We start from the raw sequence: 23,089 nt of genomic DNA on the forward strand, positions 1-23,089 counted from the left end.
GTTTTGCTTTTTTAATAAGAGGTTTGACCATATTTATAAGCTGAGGGAGAACAGGAGGGGCTAAGATATAGATTATTAAATGATAGCATAAAATTATAGGATAATAAACACAGTAGGAAGTTGGCCTGAATAGGAAGGGAGCACCTCAACCTCTGGGACAGGACAGGAAGGAGAGGTGAGTAAGACTAGAAATCTGAATAAATCTTTGCCTGATTATCTTGAATTTATATAAAAAACAATAGAGTTCCCATGGGCTTCCCCTTGTAACTCAGTCAGTAAAGAATCTGCCTGCAATGCAGGAGACCCAGGTTCAATTCCTGGGTTGGTAAGATCCCCTGGAGAAGGAAATGGCAACCCACTCCAGTATGTTTGCCTGGAAAATCCCATGGACAGAGGAGCCTGGCAGGTTATAGTCCACAGGATCGCAAGAGTTGGACATGACTTAGCGACTAAACCACCACCAACCACTGATAGTGAGGTGACTGGAGAGGAAGCTTGAACAGAGGGGCAGAGGTTTGATAAACAACCGCTGAAGCAAATTAAAAAAAGTGACCAAGTAAAAGTGATACAAGGAGTCGCAAGGTCCAAGCTTAGTAATGAAATATGAGTTTGCAGCGGCACCAATACAAAAGTTATAGAATGTTCTGGAGCAGTACTCAGCACAAAGTAGAGGGTATTAAGAACAAAGAAGGTTTAATTTAGTTTTAGAATTTTGTAAAGTAGGACAAAAAGTTGAAGGCAACTGTGAGAGAGAGCGGTTCAGATGATCTAACATGAAATCCAGGTCTGAAAGGAAGAAAAAAGCAGGAGACTTGAAAGACTGGCAGAAAACAGAGTTTAAAATGGACTGGAAATCAAATAACAGTGTAAGAGGAATGAGACTATGAACCATCTAGAAGGTTATTTATAGCCTGCACACTACTGGATTTCTGATGCTGAGAAATTTCGGGTTACAGGAAGATTCAAATGTATGCGGCAAGTGCTTAATGATCAGCAGATAAATGTTACAGGAGTTAAGGTCAAATTATTAGGAGGCTAGTAAATGTAACGATAATATGGACACATTACATTACCGAAGAAGGATGGAGAAGCAGACAGAAATCAAGTGTCCAGGTCTTAAATGAATGTGAAAGAAAGACTAGGGGTCAGAAGAGAAAGAAGAGAGTATGAGCTGGATCACACGCAACAAGGATTTAGAAAGGGCACTGAGGTGGCTGGGCCGATGACTATCTGGCCTCCTAACCCTTTATTAACAGGATGTGTTGAGAGAAAGTCCTCCACAGAGGGAAAATACTCTCTTCTGAGAGCTAAATAAAATGTAGGGAATACAGGAGAGGATATAAAGAGAAAGGTCTGGGAGAGATGGTAACAAGATAAGTCAGAGGTATCAACAGGGAGGGAAGCATGACAATGAGAGTATAGAACAAAACAGACTTAATGACCTCACCTAAGGTAAATCTAATTCATGAGAGAGGGACCACAAAAAAGGCTGAGCACCAAAGAACTGATGCTTTCGAATTGTGGTACTGGAAAAGACTCCTGAGAGTCCCTTGGACTGGATGGAGATCAAACCAGTCAGTCCTAAAGGAAATCAACTCTGAATACTCATTAGAAGGACTGATGCTGAAGCTGAAGCTGCAATACTTTGGCCACCTGATGCAAGGAGTCTACTCACTGGAAGATCCTGATGCTGGGAAAGACTGAAGGCAAAAGGAGAAAGGGGTGGCAGAGGATGAGATGGTTAGATAGCATCACCAACTCAATGGACATGAATTTGAATAAACTCCAGGAGATGGTGAAGCAAAGGGAATCCTGGTGTGCTACAGTCCATGTTGTCACAAAGAGTCAAACACAACTGAACGACTGAACACAACAAATCTAACTCTATGAAATAATGGAATTCAACTGTGCTCAACACAGTTAAATCCTAAAATACTACAATGTTTCTACACGAAGTCTGGATTTAATTTGGAATTAGCATATTTCTATTAAAATTTTAATTTTTTTCTTTTAATTTCCATTTGAATTTAGTTCTGACCTAAAGATGACAAAAAATGTATATATTAAAATTCCCCAGATTACTGAACATGTAACTCTGAATAACGTTAACACATTTGGCACTATTTCTGAAAAATGATCAGTGAATTTTAGCTAAATAATTGAAACTATTTTTACTTATTTCAAATCTAGGATACATTCCTATTGAGAGCATATACCAATGTATCTTGAAGATGTGAACTATGTGGCCACTTTTTGCCCTCTCACAAACAGCATGGGATTTAATTTTATTTATACCCTGCTTTTGAAATGATAATTTATTCAGATATACAGGAAAAACTATTTGTCCATTTATATTTTAAAATGAAAAAAAGTGCCCTCTATTGTAATTTTAAGTCAGAAAAAATCATGGATGAAATCTGGTCAGAAATTTGGGATATAAATTCTTTTCAATTTTATATTAAAGCAAAATATTTCAGTCTAGAAATATTTATGCCCATCTTACATTCCAAAAATACAAAGCTTATCCCCTTGCATCACAGACACACCTAAATTAAACTACTTTAGAACAGACTTTATTTTTTAAACTCTTTAAAAATTCATTAGAGAAAGCCTTAAAAGAAGTATGATTAGAGTGGGAGTATGTAATAAGCCCTGGCATCTAACGTCACACACTGCTAGTGTCTGGTGTATAATATATACTAAAACTATTATAAAGCTGCTATACTAAAGGGGAACATGATCTTCAAATGAAATGGTGACTGAGCAAACAAACAAATCTCAGATCCACAGCCCACACAAATATAATATACAAATGAATTATACAAAATTAACAAAAAAGCACTGTCTATAACCTGCCTACAGTGATTTTATTAAAAAATGAATTACTTTAACTGCCAGAAATGTTAACTCTCAGTTTGTTTTCCATTGAATACTTTATAAATAAATGTACAGATTTCAATAACAATTTAAATCTATAAACACAATTATGTTAAAAACTAAGGTGTCAAAAAATTATAATTTTCAGACAAATCTATACAAATTTACAAGTAAATCTTCAAATGCTACTTTCTATTTCTTAAATGTGAATATAGTACTAAATTTAATCCTACACAAGCACTAGACACTTAACTTAGAAAATTAAAGCAGTAATTGTTTCACAAGTTTTAAATTATAACTAGCAAAGATATTACATTTGTTTTGACATAAAGTTTAAGACTCGGATACGAAAAAGAAAACAGAAAACAGCAAATTTAAGGAGTATTAATAGAAAAAGAAGTTGACCTCTAAATAACACTTTGAAAGTCAATGTCTAGTCCAAAATAGTGTACTGGTTAAGCAAATTAAAGAACACCCACATTACAGAATACTATACAGCTACTTAAATGTTCTGAAGAGTATTTAAAGATACGGGAAGATACTCACAATATATAATGTGAACACACAAAATTATCTACATGGTATGATTCTGCTTGGTATAAAAATCCTTACTGGAATTAAGGATAACTTCTATTTTCTTCATTATTATTTTTCTATGATATATATTACTATTACAGTCAGAAAGATTTTACTTAAAATCACAATTTTATCATGTTCTTACCTGAAGGTACTAGAGAATCTTGTTCAATAATTCTTGCGGAGGCCAAATCACTGATAATATACTGTAACCTTAAATGTCTGAATACTGACACAAATGGTTTTCCTTGCTCAGTTTCAAGGAAGGTCATACCTTCAAAATCTACAAAACAAATAAAACCAAACAAAAAAGCTTAAACTAAATAGCCATTCTTTTCAAAATTTATTAGTTTATCTATTCAAACTTGGGGAGGTTGAGAAAAAAGCCCCAGGAAATTAACTTTGGTCCTAATTAGACCCTTGGGCTGGGAATTCAACTGATGCCTTTCTGGGGATTGGAGCTTACAGCACATAGCCCAGCAAGGTGGAAAAGGAAGGCTTGAGAATGATGGTCGATGGTAGGATATCTTTCCAGAATCCCTTTTCCCAGGGACTGAACACTTCAGTGGAACTTGAGCCCAAATGCCGCACTCAAGGGTCTTCACAAGACATAGAGGACCCGGAACATTTCTTGGCATCTTTCTAATTTACACTTTAGTTACAAGCGATGAACATTACTTAAAACCTTAATTCTACACAATACAAAATAAGATACAAAGACACTGTAGCTGTGAATCTGCAACACTAGGGTAGTATTTATTGTTAAAATAATTCAAATATGCATTCCAATATGCTCTCGTGAGTGGGAAGGAAAGGTCTGCTGCTATCAAGCACGGACACGCACATAATCCTTAGCCTGTTTTCTGTTACAAGGTATACCCACGGCAGTGGACTCAGCCTTGTTGCTATTAAGGGTAGGAAATAAAAGAAGCAATCCTTAAGTATAACTATGCAGAAAACTTTCTAAATTTCTATTGTTCTCTTGGTCCTGACCCATATATATATCTGAAAAGACAAATAATTAAAATAACCTAAGAGGAATATTGGGCTTCCCCCGGGCTTTCCTGGTGGCTCAGACAATAAAGAATTTGCCTGCAAATGAGGGAGACGTGGGCTCAATCCCTGGGTCAAGAAGATCCCCTGGAGCAGCAAATGGCAACACACTACAGTATTCTTGCCTGTAGAATCCCATGGACAGAAAAGCCTGGTGGGCTACAGTACATGGGGTTGCAAAAGAGTCGGACATGACTGAGTGACTAAACAACAAAAAGAGGAATATACTAAAATATAGTGGGTAAGGGGACTACAAGTGATCTTTCTGGTCTTATTTTCTGGGTATTTGTCACTTGTATAATTTAAAAACTGTTTGAAATAAACTTCTAAAGTCCTCATTGAAAAACAAGAGCATCAGACATATATTCTGCCTTATGCAATAAATGTTTCCCTGAAAAGTTATTTTAAACTACATACTTTTACACTACTGAGGCTGGGACAGAGAGCCTAGAGTGGGAAAACCAGAAGGCAGAGGGGACCACAGTTCCCTATTCTAGTTTCTGCCACTTAGGCTACAAAGTAATTTCTCTCTTGATGGACTGTTTGCAGTTCTTTACTCCAATTGGAGCTCAAATGAACATAAATTTATGTCAAAATTTACCTAACATCTACTGTTTCTATTGAGCCTCTTTGTCTTTTTAGCTTCTCTACCTTCTTTATCTTTTCCAGCTTTTACTTCTGTTTTTTAACTTAAATTTTCTCCTCTACTTTTTTCCTTTACAATTTCTTCAATCCCTCTTTAACTTCCATAAAGTATAACTCAAGACAGAAATTTAGTGTTTTATTCTTGAAGCAAATCAAGTTAGATTTTACTGCTATGGTCATTTACACATTTTCGATTCATGAGTGTCAAGGAAAAATAATTAGCTAGTAAATCTCACTACATAATTCTAGAAAACTTATTTAAATAAGACTAAAGGAGCACACTGAATTTTAATATAAGAGCCTCTATTCATCAATACACCTTTAAAAAAGTTAACAAACAATCTACAAACTGAAAGATAAATACAACACATATTTGTGACAAAGAATTGGTTATCAAGAATATATAAAGAATGCCCATAAATCCGTAAGAAAAGACAATTACAATACTAAAATAGGAAAAAGACCGGACCAGACATTTCACAGAAGAAACATATGTTGATAAACACACAAAGAGCTGTTCAATCTCTTTAGTTTTCAAGGAAATGAAAATCAATACCACAGTATGAAATAGTTCAATAACAAAAAACAGGATGATATGTTGTCCAGGAGTAAGTTGAATCTGGCTTGTACTGGCTCACAGGAGCTGATGGCATGCATTTCTTTCCAATTCCACATTCAGTAGTATCATGTCAGCCTGAAATTTGTCGTGCTAAGAAAATTTGTTATCATTAAAATTTAAAAAAAATGCTATAAATAAGTGATTATTTTTTCAGAAAGCCAGCTTACCAGCACATCACTATGTTATGCATTCATGTTAAGACATGTGTAGAATGCCATAACATTATTTTTTAAAAGCAAGGGAAAATAAAACACAAAATTAAAGACAGTGGTTAGGGAAAGCTGAAGTGACACAACAGGAAAGAAGCACATAAACAGACTGAATTATTAATGTTCTAGTACTTGATTAGCTCATTGAGGTTCAATACATTATTTTTTTTAAAAAAAGAAAAAGGTAGCTATGCACAGGTAAAAAACAATAGTGAACTAAGAAAATCATGAACCAAGGACTGTGATTTTTATCCACATTTTTGATCCTGATGGCCATTAAATTTTTTTTTTCTGTAATCTCTTTTATCCAGCCTAAATTTTTCCAGTATAAATAAGGGGTTGAGTTAGAGCATTGCTAAGGTCCTCTCTAGCTCTAAAATTCTCTATTTATCAATAAATCAGGGCTCAATTTTAATTAAATTTTGATTAAAAAAAAAAAAGTTCTGAATAACAATTTTAGTCACACCTTTTCTCCTGTTAGAAAACCAGACATCTGTTTCAGTCAAAAGCTGTTTTAAAGATCCATTCCAAGAAGGCACAAGTTGAAGGAACATCCACTAGATTAAAAAAAATAAGAAAAAAAGCCCCATAAAATTTCATCATTTTGAGTTCACATTTTCAAACTGCTTTCTTAAAACATAGTATCTAAAAAATTTAATTTACATTTTATAAGCAATTGAAAGAAGTACAACTATTACATGATATGCTCATGATAAGCCTTTAAATTCATTATGGCATTAATCATGGTCCAAAGATAAAAACTAGATGAGCATATAAGGAATAAGCTAATACCTGAAAAATATTTATGGTTTCAAATGCACTATAGTTTTAGTGTTAAAAAGGTAAATGTTCTACATGTGTGTGTACACACATACATATAAAATATACTGTATTATAGAGTGTAGATAATATATATATATACACACAATATATACAAAATATACTAATTTATTTTACTCAATTAACAATTAAGTTTCACTACATACTATGTGAGATTATAAAAGAAATTAAATATGAGAAAAAGGAGTTTCTCATTGTCTAACTGCTATTGAGACATTATGCAGAGTAATGAAGAACATGAATTAATAGAGAGGGAAATTACCTAATTTCTCTGGGCTTTAATTTCTTCATTTGCAAGATGAACATGATAATATGTCAACCTCACAGGACATTAGAATTAATATGGGTAACATACTTAAAGCAGTGCCTAGCACATAGTAGGCATTCATCAATACTTATGAGAAAGAATGAACGCTACCAGTGGCTCAGAGATAGAAATGGGCTGTCTACCTTCCTTTAATGACAGGTTACCACATTTACTAAACTTCCTTGAGGAAAAATAGTAATAGAATCTCACCCAGAAGGTGACTCATTCCCAGGTTTCATGACCATGTTAATGTAAACTTGGTGCTAAGGACAAAAGGCTAACAGCAAAATCATGCAGCGGGGAAAGCAACAGACTAGAACTCACAGACCTAGGTTCTGTCTCACGTCTGCCATGTAGTAATCGTAAGAATTCTAAGTGTTACCATCTATAGAACAAAAGTAATAGCCCATTTGTCTCTTCAGAGTTGTGAAAACAAAATTATACTAAAAATGTTGAAACCTTACAAAAGGATGAAGTGAGACATATGCCTGAAGTACAAAAGACCTTTAAAAGAATCTCAACATTCTCTAGAAAAATGTGTGAAAAATTCATCATAAGGTTATTAATTCAACTAAAGCTCAATTCTGAAAACATTTCTGAAAACCACATAAAATATTTAACATTTCTGATCATGTAAATAACATGTTAATTATTGAAAAAAAGTCTTAGAAAAAACAGAAACATATTCCTAGAAGAGAAAAGTATAAAGAATACAATTAAAATTACTCATGATACCAATTCCCTAAGACTGAAGACTTAGCATTCTGGCATTATTTCCTTTTCCTGCATGTATCATCACTCTCTCACCACTGGACACTAGCTGTTTTCAGTTTTTCACTATTATAAGCAATGCTGAGTGGATATCTTTACACATATCATACTATGGAAATACCTTTTTAAGGGCTGTATATACATCCATCTCCACTTGCATCACAAACAAGTTAGATGAACCAATGAGTTGTTTCATGACATTTATACTAGAAAAGATAAAATAGAAGTAGTGAGCCTCTCTTTATACAAAAGTTAAAGACCTTGGTGGAACTGAAAACTTTTTTAAAAGTCTTTTTTATCAAAAGAAAACACAGAATTAAAAAACTATGTCAGTCTTTTTGCCCAAGATAAGAATCTTAGACAAAACCAATCTATTTGAATATAAGGATACTTATAATTCAGACTGTATGCTGCAAAAGGTTTTTTCTTGCACTGCTGAGGAAACAAAGAGCTTGCTCTGCTGATTAATCAAGGTAAAACAAAGTCCTAATAAGTTTTAGCATGGTCTGATAAGGTGGCAGCCTTCCCTTTCTTTTGCCTTTCCCTTCCACTCCAGCATTCTTGCCTGGAGAATCCCAGGGACGGCGGAGTCTGGTGGGCTGCCGTCTATGGGGTCACACGGAGTCGGACACGACTGAGCGACTTTCACTTCACTTCACTTTGTTCAATTAAAAAAACTTCTGTCAAAATTCACTGAAGGAGATACATCTTCAAAGTAACCTTTTACCTCTAGGCTTAAGAGAATTGCTTAGTCATAAAACAAGTTTTTATTACATTAAGGGAGTAATATCAAGAAATAAGTGTTAGTGTAAATTTAGAATGGAAATGATATTACTAGCTCTTTTCTTTTTTCCCTTTCCCCCCTACCCTCAACAAGCCAGAAGAGCATCTGAATTTTTAAGATGACCACTATGATTTATTTTCCTTTTGAAAAAAGCTCAGTGAGAATTATAGAAGAGAAAAAGTGTTTCTAAAGACTTTGTTTATGCCTTGACATCATTAGGTGATGATTCTCTGGTAGAATACAATACTTCTCAAATCTTTCTATCAAAGTACCTCTTAAGGGCAGAAGAAAGGAAAGGACCCAGGAATCTAGGAGAAGGCTAGCCATAAAAATAATATTTCTATTAGTTTTTGTATTTATAAGCCCAAAGAAACTTGAATTCTCTCTATTCCACGATGTATTTAAACATAAAAATGTTTACTTCTCTCCTACTCCTCCCTATCCTTCTCCCCTCAAAAAGTCAGCAAAATTGACAAACCAGTAAGCCACTGAATGTTAAGCCTTTGGTTTTGTACATTTTCATCAGAATGTTATACACTCCCAGGGACATTTGTACCCCTGTTTCAGAAGCACCATTGTCAAGGTACTGCAATCCTGAAAGTGATTTATAGAGTTTCTGGCCTTTAAAAGTTCATTCCCACTCTGAATTTCTCAGACCCATAGCAGATATGTTAGCTCCATTATTACAAATAAGTTCAGAGAGAGCAGAGACCATGACATAATCACCTCCGCCTCCTTCAAAGCCCTTAACAGAGTACCTTTACACATAGCAGTTATTCAGAAATTACTTGAAGGGAGGAAGGAAGAACAAGCAAACGAAATCAAAAGACCACCTTAATTGTGAATTTAATTTCATCAGTCTTAGTAACAAGTTTAAGACAATTTTCTCAAATGTAATTTCTGGATAATGAAGAGATGGTGGTTTTTAAAATAAATGTTTAGATTCTCTAAGAGTCCAGCAAAAGTGAGGTAACCCTAGAGACTTTCTATAGTTTACAGCAGCAATGAATTTTTCCATTGAAATTGATTAAAACAGTAGACATAATATGCATTGTATCCAAAAAATGCACTGTATCATTTACAACAAAAGAAAGAAACTTAGATACATTAAGTACACTTTTTCATAATATATTTTTGTTTTATACAAAAATGTCTTGCATACTTTAACAAATGAAGAACAGTATTTTGGATAATTATGAAGCTATTTAAAATTCAAATACCTGAGTTCTTTAAAAAGTTCAACATTCTGGTGAGTCATCAAATTGTTTAGAAGCCATTCAAGGCACCTGAAATTAAAACATGGAATTATTTCATTATACATTATATATTTATGATTTATTAAGTAGGACATACAGTTAAAGTAAAAACAGAATATTAATCTTGCTAGGACATGCTTAAATATTTTAATTTAACAACTGGAAATTTAGTACTGTTTTTGTCAGCAGTTAGTAAGGAAATATTCCCTTAATATTAATAAGAGCCTTTCTAATTGAGAAAACTTCATTTTCAAGTTTGTGTTAAATGGTTTATGAAGGGCCTTACATACTTCTGTTACCTTCCTTATAATTTGAAAATGGGTACTGCAATTCTCAAGAGTTAAAAACACTGCCAGTAGCTGCACTGATATACAGTCAGCCCTCGGTATCCGCGGGTTCTCTATCCGTGGATTCAACCAACCGAGAATTGAAAATATTGGAGAAAAAAATAATAACTTCAGAATGTTCCAGAAAGCAAAACTTAAATTTGTTGCAAGACAGCAACTATTTACATAGCATTTACACTGGATTTATAACTATTTACATAGCCTTTACATTGGTATTATAAGTAATCCAGAGATGATTCACAGTATACAGAAGGATTGTTATTTGAAAATACTACACCATTAAATAAGGGAGGTGAGCAACCGCAGATTCTGGTATCCACCCAGGTCTTGGAACTAATCCCCTGCGGATAGTGAGGGACTACTGTAACGGCTATTATGTCTACTGCTTTAAAAAATGTAATAGAAATGTACTGTAAAGAGGGACCATAGTTTTTATAAGCATGTATAACCCACCCACAGTCACAGAGACCACACTTTTGAGGAATTTACTAATTAGTCCAAATATAAAAAGGAACCTTTTATAGCAAACTCTATCCTTTTTTTTCTCTCTTTTTTAATAGCTATACATTCTCTTAAGAAACCAAAGCAGTCAAATTCCCAAAAGTGGAATGAGAGGAAAAACAAGTAAGGTAACTCACTTTTTCTTTACAGAATCTAATCCATAGGTCCCTGCTGATGTGTAATAGCCACACACAGTTTTCACATTAATTGTCTCCTTCATTGTCTCACCACACTGCTGTATTAAACCATCCTGTAAATATAAATAAGCACTGGAAAGGCCCATTTCATATGGGAAAAATTAGCTCTGAATATGTGCTTTCACATATTAAAAAGAAAAAAAAAAGGAAGAAAGAAAGAAAAGAAAGAAAACCATTAAGTGCAGCAAGCCTAACTCTTTTTTGAAAGTCCAGTAAAAATTCCTAAAAAAAAATCCAGCAAGTATTCAACTAAATATTTGAACTGAAAAATGGAAGGGAGAGGGTAAAAGCAGTAAGACAGAGATAAAAATTGCTACTCTTCTCTGTTCTCCTCCTCTCTGGGACCTTTGTCAACTTAAGCAGCATTCTGTTTTGCCTGTTCTTTTAAAACTAAGACCTTTTTACCTAGTCAGACGACTATGTGATGGGCTAGGCAAGTACACAGTATGAATCAAGAGCAAGCTTATTAAAGTTTAAAACACCTATCAATATCTAAGAAATACACCTAAGACAAATATAGTATTGTTTTAAACTTATGTTGAAATTTTAATCTAAAATGTTAATATAGAAGATTTCAAATAGTTAACTTTATTTAATACAGGGAAAGAATTCTGTCATTTTTCACTCAAATTTCTAAGCTATATTCACCATGCAAGAGTATTACTGTTAAATAGCTAAGTCATAAAGATAATGCAGAAAGTGAATTTACTCAAATTTCTGAACTATCTGAACTACATCCACCATGCAAGAGTATTATTGTTAAATAGCTAAGTCACACAGATAATGCAGAAAGTGAATTTAGAGTAAAACCGAAAAAGGATTAAAAGTTAAAAAAGTATAATTATTGAAAATAAGTATTGAAAGGATCAAAACATTAAAAAATCAAATTACCTCAGCCAAGGATATTTAACAAGCTATTAACTATTATTTCAAATGAATCAGTATAAAAATGCCACATAAAAAGAAACTTAACTTTTTAAAATGATCAAAATAAAATGTTGACTCAAACTGGGATTTTAAACTTTCCGGCAAGCTATTCTAGACTCTGCCCCTTTCAACATCCATCTGTGCCATCAGGTCTAGTGGATAATCCCTGCTTAACCTCACCAGTATCCAGTTTTCCTCTCCATGCTTTTATCCTCATCTAGACCCTCCCGTGGATTACCGCAATAGGTTTTATACTCAAGTTTCCTTTCAGCTCATCCTTCACATTGATGCCAAGCATTCTTTCTAAAATACAACTTCATCTTTCCTCTGATTAGAACTTTTCAAAAGCACTTATAATATGCAAAGTGTTAACTTCTTAAAAGGTACTGAGGGACTTTCGTGATCTGGCCTCTGCCTCCTTTTCTCCGATCCTTCTATTCGATGCTAGATCTGTGTTCCACTCAGATTCTCTAATGCTCCATTATTTTCTCATTTCTATGTCTTAGTTTTCTGCATGAAATGCTCTTTCTTCCTCTCTCTTCTTACTTCACAAGAGAAACACATTTTTAGTTTTTAAGACTCAACCTCAAACACAACTTTCTTCTTTGACACTAACAGGTTAAACTGACCACTTTGCTTGCACATCCACTAAATGCTACAGAAAGTTTATCATCATATCTATAATATTGGACAGCTCTTACTTTACTTTTTGGGCCTGTATATCAACCCTTCCTCCTCGACTCTAAACACATCATATTGTGAGCTTCTTGAAGGCAAAGATGTCTTTATTTATCTCTAGATCTCTATGCCTAGCTTGACACACTGCTCAATATACTTCTGTTGAATGAACAAATCTGTCATTCTACCAATAGATTATATACATTTAGGTGGTTTACACACAATTATTTCCTAAGAAAACATTTACATAGTAAGCACTCAATGTTTTCCGAATCCATGAACTATATGAATTAATAATCAAATCATAAGCCACTTGCTTCGTAATAGTCAAGATAAGTCATTAATGCACAGAAAGAAGTGAAAGTAGCTCAGTCATGTCTGACTCTTTGTGACCCCATGGGCTATAAAGCCCATGGAATTCTCCAGGCCAGAATACTGGAGTTGGTAGCCTTTCCCTTCACCAGGGGATCTTCCCAACTCAGGGACTGAACCCAGGTCTCCCGCATTGCAGGCAGATTCTTTACCAGCGGACCCACAAGGGAAGCCCCATTAATGCATAGAAATCTATAAATGGATTTAGACAAGCATATTTGTCCCACATTATAGTCATTCTAAGATCTCTACATAGAAACAGCCTGCATTCATTTTACACAAATATCAAGATCCTCCTCATTTGCAATAAAGTTTTTGGTTAAACATTTTAAATCACTTATCACAAAAGAAATATTTATATATTCATTTCAAAAATTATAAAAAGCTAGGTTTTATTATTGTTTTTGGAAGGGACACCTTGAAACAAAGACACAAGTGTTATTCTTTTTTTGAGTAATACCCATACTTACCAATTGAAGCATACAAGCTGCTGCCAAAATGGCAATGACTCGACTTGGCTTTATTAAGACATCATCTCGATATAATGACCCAAATGCCACCTGAAGTGCTGAAAGCAAAATACACAGATAGAATGAAATAATAATGTTAGCTGTAAGAATATTACAAAAACAAGGACAGTCTTTATACACTAAGACATATGTTTAAATCTAGTATAAAAGGATAAGATGATTATCACTAACAAAACTACCAGTAATGGTTATGGACTGATGATGCTTTAATAACAATGTTATACATTTCCATCAATTCTATCAAATCATGCTGGATTCTCCTACATCTAACCTTGATATCAGTTAGCAGTCAGAATTAAGACACCCTTGGAACGAGTTTTATGAAGATATCCCTGAGTAGATCAATCATTAAGTACAACTACACAGACCAAATGACAGTCTTAACCCTGGTGTTTCAGTGCTTCACTGCGGAGCATGGAATACTTCCAGGTCCTGTAAGTGAGTAGTCAGTTGTGTCCAGCTCCTTGTGACACCATGGACTCTAACCAGTCAGGCAGTGCTCTGTCCATGGGATTTTCCTGGCAAGAATACTGGAGAATTTCCTCCTCCAGGGGATCTTCCCGACCCAGGAATTGAACCCGCATCTCCTGTGTATCCTGCCACCACAGCTATTTGAACCTGTCCATCCTTTTCTCTTTTTTTTAATTTATTTATTTTAGTTGGAGGCTAATTACTTTACAATATTGTACATCCTTTTCTCTACTGTCATTCTCACGCGTGTCCTTCAAGGTTTGCTTTATAAATATTCTTTGCCTATGAGGTTAGTACTGGGTACTTCCACTTCAGTTATCAAAGAGAGAAGCAGGAGGACTAAACTATAGTCTGATCCTACCTCACAAAATTGCCTGGAGACCTAAAATAAGTCTCTTAAATCCTCCTGGCCTCAGCTTCCTTATCTAAAGACCATTATAGCTCTAAAACAATACTGACTACCTGATACATCTACTTGTTCCCAGAAAAGATCTTTATGTACAGGGAATAATCAATGAATACTGTTTACTGGCTTACTGTTTACTGGTCATACTCCTCCTTTCTTCACTCTATATCCTCTATATCCCAGGCAGATATATTTTTAAACACAAAGGAAACAGACTGATAAGGCTGACATGACTAAGTAAGATTAGGGATACACAGAACAGAATTGATCAAGTATAGAGTAAATCAATAAAAAATTGTCACTGTGGAGTGTTAAAAGGAGCTTTTTTCCTAGTTAACAAGGTTAGAACAAAATACTTTCTGCCAAAAGGATAAAAAGGTTATGTTTTTATCATTTTTACATAATAGTAATTATGGTGGCAGTTACCTTCTATATCAATATTCTGGTCAGGAATCTCCAGTTCAATGGTATTCATGCTGGATTCTTTCCAAGAACCACTGAACATACTAGAAAAGTAGCCAGACTTAACAAAATGAAAAAGAAATTATGATAAAGACACTATTAGGCTTATCAAAATACTATGTTTTTAATTAAAGAAAACTAAATTCTCCTATTACTATCTGAACTGAATTCCTATGTTACTACTTGAACCAACTAAGCTTTTCACTCAGTGGAACAATTTCTGAGTATATTACATATATATGTTTTCCTTTTCAATAGTATTCTAAATTCAAGCATAGAAATTATATATTTAAGTATCTCATAAACATATGACAGCACACAAGATGGACACAAAATAATACACTAAGGAAGAGAAAAGAAACTAAAAACTGTTGAGTCCTTATTCTATCCTTATCTCCTAACTTTTTCCAGTTTTGTCAACAGAAGGCACTAAAATAAGTACCTCACTGTAATGACAAAAACATACTCCTAGGCTGGTATGACAATGAAAACTCAAAATCTGTTTCCTAGACCAAACTAAGTTTTCACTAACAATATTCAGTGTATCTCTTACAGAATGAGACTTTCCATCAGACAGGACAAATACTCATGCAAAAGACTACTGTGAAATACAATGAGAAAGAACAAGACTTAAAAGAATGAGTTGTTTTAAGCAACTACCTTGGCTACTCGAAGAGAAAAACACTTACTTGACATAAATATATTTTGTGTAAGCTCCACTCTTCTCCTAAAGCACAAATCTTAATGTCACTGTTTTCACCATTTAAAAATAATGTTTGATAAATATATTTGGATGTACTCTTCAATTTTTTCCTGTTAAAAGAAATGCAAACATATATTTGTAATACTGAGTATTTTACTTATTTTTCAGGTAACTCTAAATACTCCTTTTGCTCAATTTCTATTAAATAGAACCAATATGCCCATGGTGTAAAAAGATAGAGATATTATACATTCAAATGTGCTTATGTATGGAAGGGCAGATAAAAAACTAATAATAGTGGTTATCTCTGGAGTACTCTATTAGGGGCAACAATGGCTAGAGGGGGGTGGAGTGGGAGGGAGACCTTTCACTATACACCTTTTTGCAATATTTGATTTTTGAATTAAGTCAATTACCTATTCAATAAAGATAAGTCAGCATGGTGATTTTGTTTATTTCCTTGTTTAGAAATCAGCACTATGGATGATGTCAATATAGCTGCAATAATACTGCAACTACAAAGTGAAGAACAAGACCTACCCAAGGATTTTAAAAGTAATTCACATTTGATCTTACTTTAGTACCAAACAACTTTTTTTTAATGCAATTTATTTTTATCTTTGGCTGTGCTGGGTCTTCATTGCTGTGCGGGCTTTTCTTTGGTTGCAGCAAGCGGGGGCTACTCTCCAGTTACAGTGTACGAATTCTTATTGTGGTGTCTTCTCTCCTTGTGGACAACGGATTCTAGGACATGCAGGCTTCAGCAGATGCAGCTCTGGGGCTCTAGAGCATAGACTCAGTTGTTGAGGCGCATGGGCTCAGCTATGCTGTGGTACGCGGAATCTTTCCAGACCAGGGACTGAACCTGTATTTCTTGCATTGGCAGGTGGATTCTCTATCACTTATCCACCAGGGAAGCCCCCAAACTATTCTTAAACTCCTTAAAATGTGTTTTTCCCTAAATTAGACAAATGGTTTACAGCCTCAGACCAAAGATTTTCAAAACTATGCTCAATGGAGAAGTGTCTTAGGGTTTACAAAGGAGAGTGAGGAGTGAACTCTGGGTATCCCATCTAACCTCAACCAGAACAGCATCACATACTATTCTGTATCTGTAAATATCCTGGATTTGTGCATAAGATTTAATTTAAAGGATGAACTGTGTAATTTTTGTTTTGACAATCTGTGATCGAGATGGTCCATCCAGTAGGTGAGGAAACCCCTAGGCAGGGGTTGATAAATATTTTTTATACTTCTGGCCAATCCTGACAGCTTTCCTAGTAAAACTTTTAAATGTAAAAAAAAAAAGAAGTAATCATTCTGATGGCGTCTTAAGTCTGTGTATTGAATACCTCTTCCCAACAGACAATAAAAATTGCACATGCTTTGGTGGTAGACAGACTTGGCTTTGAGTCCCAGCTCTATCACAGCTCAGTTACCTTACATGTGAACAAAGGGTATTAATATTCACTTCATTGGGTTACTGTAAGAGATAAATGAGACAAGTAGTCTTCAGTTCCTAAAAGCACTCTCTCTAGATTATATGAAGATTAAAAGTGCAGAAAGGAATAAACCCATAACAGGAAAAAGGTGAGGTTGGGCTTATCATATGATGAGAGAATTCCATGGATCTGGAAGTTAGAAAACAAACTGGAAAAGAGCAGTGGAAGCCACAGCCCAAAATGTATCAGGATCTAGAATGAAGGTGGGGATGGGGCTGGGAGGATGAGATCTCAAGAGAAAAAGAAGGCAGAAGTGAGGCAGAAAATGGGGAAACTTGTTCCCCTGATGACCTCCACCACTATGAACACAGAGTACTGATAACTCCTGCAAACAGAATCCAAGGTTTTTCTAGAAAGAAACAGAATATATTTATCAGGAAGAATTAAGACTTTGGTGTAGGTGTTGGAGCCCCAGACAAAGCTATCCTCATCCTGGCATTTGACGAATCTGTAACCTGTTACTTACCAACCTATTCACCCTAAATCCTGGTTCCCAAACTGTGTGCCAAAGCACCTGGAACACCACAGCAAACTCAGGGAGGCATGTGAAATATTCCAAACTTAAAGGAAATCACAGCAACATTATTCAGATACTATATTATCTACACTATTAACTTGTTTGGACCTGACTATTAAATATTTCTTTAGGGCCAGAGGTGCCAAGAAAACATTACTGAGACACTAAGGATACTGTGAACCAATAACGTTTGGGAAACTCTGTTCTAAGACAGAGTGTGCGCACCCATATACAACCATATACAACTTAGTAGACAGTCTTCCTACTCAAAGAGGAGGCTCAGTAGTAATAAATCTATTTACTCAACACACACACACAAGCTACCCAATCTGAAGCGGACAACCAAGGATCTCCCAACATGAGGAAAGTTAGGAGAATTAAAGACTATTTTTAAAAAGAGAGAATTTGGCATGAGAGGAAACGTGTAATTCGGGGAAAAGAGAACTTAAAAAAAAAATCCCGACACACTAATTATAACTAGCACACCTAGAGAGTTGAGATTTTTTGTTGTTGTTCAGTCGCTCAGTCAAGTCCAACTCTTTGAGACCCAATGGACTGTAGCACACCAGGATTCCTTGCCCTTTATCATCTCCCTGAGCTTGCTCAAACTCATGTCCATCACATCGGTGATGCCACCCAACCATCTCGTCCTCTGTTGACCCCTTCTCCTCCTGCCTTCAATCTTTCCCGGCAACAAGGTCTTTTTTAATGAGTCAGCTCTTTGCAACAGGTGGCCAAAGTACCGGAGCTTCAGTTTCAGCACCACAGTTCGAAAGCATCAATTCTTTGGCACTCAGCTTTCTTTATGGTCCAACTCTCACATCCATACATGACTACTGAAAAAAACCATAGCTTTGACTAGATGGACCTTTGTCAGCAAAGTAATGTCTCTGCTTTTTAATACACTGTCTAGGTTTGTCATAGCTTTTCTTCCAAGGAGCAAGTGTCTTTTAATTTCATGGCTGCAGTCACCATCTGCAGTGATTTTGGATCCCAAGAAAATAAAGTTTGTCACTGTTCTACTGTTTCCCCATCTACTTGCTATGACAGTTGAGATTATTACATTTATAAAATAGGATGCTGTGATAAAGGATGACTCAGAAGAAGGGGGAGAAAAGAGTTCTTAGGACCAAAAACACAGTTGCTGAAATTAAAAAAAAAAAAAAGACCAAATTAAGGAAAATTTCCTAGAACATAGAGCAAAAAAGACCTAGAAAGAAAAAAAGAGAAAGAGGTACAATCCAAGAGATCCAAAATCCAGTTAAGAGGGGTCCAAGAAAGAAAAAACAAAGATAATAGAAGAAAGGGAATTACAGAATAAAGTTTCCCCCCCAAAGCAGTCTTTAGACTGTAAGGATCCACCAAGCACCAAGGCCATTAAAAGACCTATACTTAAGCACCTTCTAAATTCCAAAATACCAAAGAAAAAATTCCAAAAGCTCCAGAGAGAAAAAAAAAAGTCACCTAAAAAGAAAAGAGAATTAGACCAGTACCATATTTCTCATCAATATGGTAGGCTAGAAGACAATGAATTAATACCATCAAAGATATAAAAAGTTATTTCAGATGAGACTTTTACATCGAGTCAAAAGATGACTAAAGTGAGAGAATAAATTTACAACTGGGTAAGCACAAATTGCCTTCTTTAGCAACTTTCTTAGGAAAATATACTTGACGATGTAGTTCCCTCAGAAGAGTTCAGAAAAGACACAGGCTACAGAAAACAGGATCTAATCCTACAGATGGGGTCAATGTCTGTCCCAAGATAAGTGTTGACCTAGAGGGCAATGAATCCAGATTGGAACAGGAGGATGAAGGGACCCAGGAGGGAGGTTTGGGTTTAAATAAGACGGACTCCATGCAAGTGTGTTTGGAAAGAGAAAAATCTGAAGAAAGGATGAAGGAACATTACTCTTTTGTCAATGGCGGGGGTGGAAGCCGGTCAGAGAAGTCTAGGAAAATAAAAAAGCAACACACACACAAAAAGAGTATTGTTCTAATAAGCTGCAAATGAAAACAGGGTCCAAATTTAAACGCTTGAAGGAATGTAGAAAAAAGAAAAAAGATTCAATTTAATTATGAGGTTAGACGATTTCTCCCAAGAGAAAAACAAGGGGTTGTGACTTTGGACCCAGGAAGTACGATTTATCATCCTAGCGCACTACTTGACTCTGCAGTGAACAACATTTACATAGCTCTAACAACAAATAACTGTTCACTAGATTTCAATTTTGAGACACTCTGTGGACAAGAAACTAAAGATCTGGCTGCAGAACAGCTGAGTTTTAAGACTCTTGAGAGTCCCTTGGACTGCAAGGAGATCCAACCAGTCCATCCTAAAGGAGATCAGTCCTGGGTGTTCACTGGAAGGATTGATGTTGAAGCTGAAACTCCAATACTTTGGCCACCTCATGCGAAGAGTTGACTCATTGGAAAAGACCCTAATGCTGGGAAGGATTGGGGGCAGGAGGAGAAGGGGACAACAGAGGATGAGATGGTTGGATGGCATCACCGACTCGATGGACATGGGTTTGGGTAAACTCTGGGAGTTGGTGATGGAGAGGGAAGCCTGGCGTGCTGCGATTCATGGGGTCGCAACGAGTCGGACACGACTGAGCGACTGAACTGAACTTAACTGGATGTAAAAGTAAAACATGCACTTGACAAAATGTATTAGGTAGAAAGTGGGCCTGGAGACCAAAGCTTTTCATGGAGTGGTGGTTGAGGTAGAACTGCACGAGACAACCTCAGAAAGCATATTAGCAACAACTCACAAAATTCCTGATCTTAAAATTTTCTTACACACTTTTTCCAGGCTGAGCTGAATAAACTAGGCATCTTATGCTAGTATGCTAGTATAACACACTAGATTCTGATATACACTTCCTAATAAAGATTTGCTTTATTAGATTTTCCATTCCACTCTACTCATGTAATTTGGGGGTCGGCAAACTTTTTCTATAAAGGTCTAGATGGTAAATAGTTGCAGTTTTGTGAGCCAGACAGCCTTCAAGCTAGTTTTGTTGGCATGCCAGTGGGTGGTTTCTTGCTAGCCAGTCTCAGCCTTCCACATCTTAGCAAACTTTTCTACCATCTAGAGGGCCACAACTCTTCTAGCATTTGAATCTCAGCTTGGAAAAGGTGGCCCTATTCCAAATTTGTTTCTTCCTTGGATAATCTGTCTCAGCCCTAGAAGTAGTGACTGCTCCTTATGTCCTCTATTCTTGTATTTTTCAGAGATCGCTTTACTTCAGTAATTTAATGGTTATATTAAATTTTCTCTACTCAAATTACAATGTAATTTCCTTCAAACGGACCCCAATATATATATTTCTATGTGTGTGTGTCAGATGCTTAGTCGTGTCCAATTCTTGGCAACTCTGTGGACTGTAGCCTGCCAGGCTTCTCTGTCCATGGAATTCTCAGGCAAGAATACTGGAGTGGGTAGCCATTCCCTTCTCCAGGAGATCTTCCTGACCCTGGGATAGAACCCAGGTCTCCTGCATCACAGGCAGATGCTTTACATCTGAGCCATCAGGGAAGTCCCATATATTTTTACAGTGACATTAAATACAGTGGTCTAAATACTAATTGAAAGGCAGAGATTATCCTATTGGATTTTTTAAAAAACAAGACTCAACTAAATGCTGTCTACAAAATACTACTTTAAGACACAGGTTAAAAGGGAATCAAAACAAAGTGGTACATGCTACAGTAATACGGATGTAAATGTCTCTATATTTTGTAAAGAAAAGGGGAGCCAATTCATCAAGGAGACATAATATTTACTGACTGCTTCCGTAGGAGGCACTGAGCATTGTATGCATTCTAACATCTGTCAAGTCCTGCAAGTAAAGTATTAGCATCCATTTTAGTCACGAGGAAATAATGCTATTAAGTGCAAAATACAGATTAGAACTCAGAACCTGAGCTCTTAAAACTATACTACACTAATTCTCCAAAAAGGGAACTGAACAGCTTGACAGTCGGGGTCCATTTTTGTAAATATAAACATAAAACTGTATGAAAGGATTTAGAAATCAAATTACTTACAGAGGTTATCTATGATACTCTTATTTTACAATAAACATGTAACATGTAGCATAAAATTTTAGACTTTTAAAGTTTCCTTTAAAAAATTACATCTCTGTGACCGACTGATAGCCTTAAAAAAAGGTAGCAACGAAACTGTTTATATGAAAATATATTCAACTTACAAACTACATTTTAGTTCCCAAGTAAATACTCTGTTTTTCAACTCTTCTAAATAAAAGGTTAAGCAAGCTGCCTTACACATATTCACGGTCAACGACTTTGAGTGCTAGAGACGCTGAAAAGACTCTGTTGCTATTGAGGAACAAATGTACACACTACTGATAAATTTCACTTTACAGTTAAAAAGAGCTCCTGTATGTAATCATTTCCCTTCCGCTGTGGGACAACAGGGTGCCAATTTCAGGGCCTGAATGTACGTGTCTCGTACTATTCAAGGCAGCCGGATGCAAAACAACTTAATTCTACTGCCACCTACTCAACGGAGGACCAAGGTGTGTTACGGAAGGCCGGCCGGCCGGCTGGCCCTGTCTAAGGTTTAACGAGGCGCAAGCCTTGGCTTGGCGTTTTCTGTCTCATCTTGAGGCGGTAGCACCACCCTGGCGGCGTCCGCGGTTTACAAGCCAGACCACTGGGCGTCTCCCCAGGTGCAACCTATCCGGCCCGCCTCGGACCGGCTCCCAGGTCTACCCGGTCAAGGGCACGTCCGGCTCTTCACAGGCTGGGGAGCGCCGCAGCCCCCGAAGCCCCCAGGGCTCCTCCCCAGGCTGGGCCGCGGGAGCCGCCCAACAGGTGCGAGCGCGGGCAGTGGGGGTACTTCCCTACCCAGTACCTTCGAGGGGTGTTGAGGAGCCGCTGCTGCTCGTCCCCTTCCTCCTCATCCTCGTCGGTCTCCGAATCGGGGTTACAGTAGCAGAAGGCCCCGCTGTTCCGCTTGCGCTTGCGACTGCCCGGACAGTAACAGAAGCCATGGCCGGGCGAGTCGCCACCAGTCTCCGGCCTCCGGGAGGAGCCCCCAGCCCCAGAAGCCGGCTCCGGCTGGGCTCGGGCTCGCCCCGGGTGGCGCAGCACCCGGCTGCTCAGCGAGCCCATGGGTCACGGCTCCCCGAGACGGCAAGGGAGCGCACTTCAGGGAGCCCAACACAGACGGTATCCCGCCATGGCCCGGCCACCACCGCCAGCCTCCACGGAGCCCGACTTGCCTACACCGCCACCTTCTCAAGCGCGGCCACGACCGTTGCAGCGAACGCAGCAGCCTCCATCCTCCGCCCGGCCCGCTGCGTCTGGCCGCCCCGCGCGCGCGGACCGCAGGACCTCACCCCCTTTCTTTTGCAACAAAGCGCGGAACGTACGGCGCATGCGCACGGCGAGCCTCCGGAAGGGGCGGGGGAAAGCGCGCAGACATCAAGGTGGAGCCTGCGTAGAATGGGTTGAGGGCGGGAGCCGGGCAGCGCGTGTGCTCTTCTGCGGTGTTTAAGCTGAGCTT

At 37.0% G+C, this 23,089-nt stretch overlaps 1 protein-coding gene across 2 annotated transcripts in view; it reads right to left on the reverse strand.

Annotated features, from left to right (window-relative positions):
- GMCL1 (germ cell-less 1, spermatogenesis associated) overlaps positions 1-22,888 on the reverse strand; it is a 47,027-nt gene extending 24,139 nt beyond the window's left edge. The window contains exons 1-10 of one of the 2 annotated variants that reach the window (XM_081594478.1): positions 22,806-22,888; positions 22,436-22,549; positions 15,518-15,641; positions 14,793-14,889; positions 13,430-13,527; positions 10,923-11,035; positions 9,902-9,967; positions 8,019-8,103; positions 6,446-6,536; positions 3,599-3,736 (exon numbers count right to left, since the gene is read on the reverse strand). In XM_081594478.1, coding sequence (XP_081450604.1) covers positions 3,599-3,736; positions 6,446-6,536; positions 8,019-8,103; positions 9,902-9,967; positions 10,923-11,035; positions 13,430-13,527; positions 14,793-14,871 — 670 coding nt within the window. In that variant the 5' untranslated portion in view covers positions 14,872-14,889; positions 15,518-15,641; positions 22,436-22,549; positions 22,806-22,888. Of the gene's footprint in view, positions 1-3,598; positions 3,737-6,445; positions 6,537-8,018; positions 8,104-9,901; positions 9,968-10,922; positions 11,036-13,429; positions 13,528-14,792; positions 14,890-15,517; positions 15,642-22,435 lie in introns of both variants that reach the window. The other variant, XM_081594477.1, reaches the window with a different exon arrangement.
- Between the last annotated feature and the right edge of the window lie 201 nt (positions 22,889-23,089).

This window comes from Giraffa tippelskirchi, chromosome 4 (genome assembly GCF_054371585.1).
Source record: "Giraffa tippelskirchi isolate mGirTip1 chromosome 4, T2T-mGirTip1v1.2.pri, whole genome shotgun sequence".
NCBI lineage: Eukaryota > Metazoa > Chordata > Mammalia > Artiodactyla > Giraffidae > Giraffa > Giraffa tippelskirchi.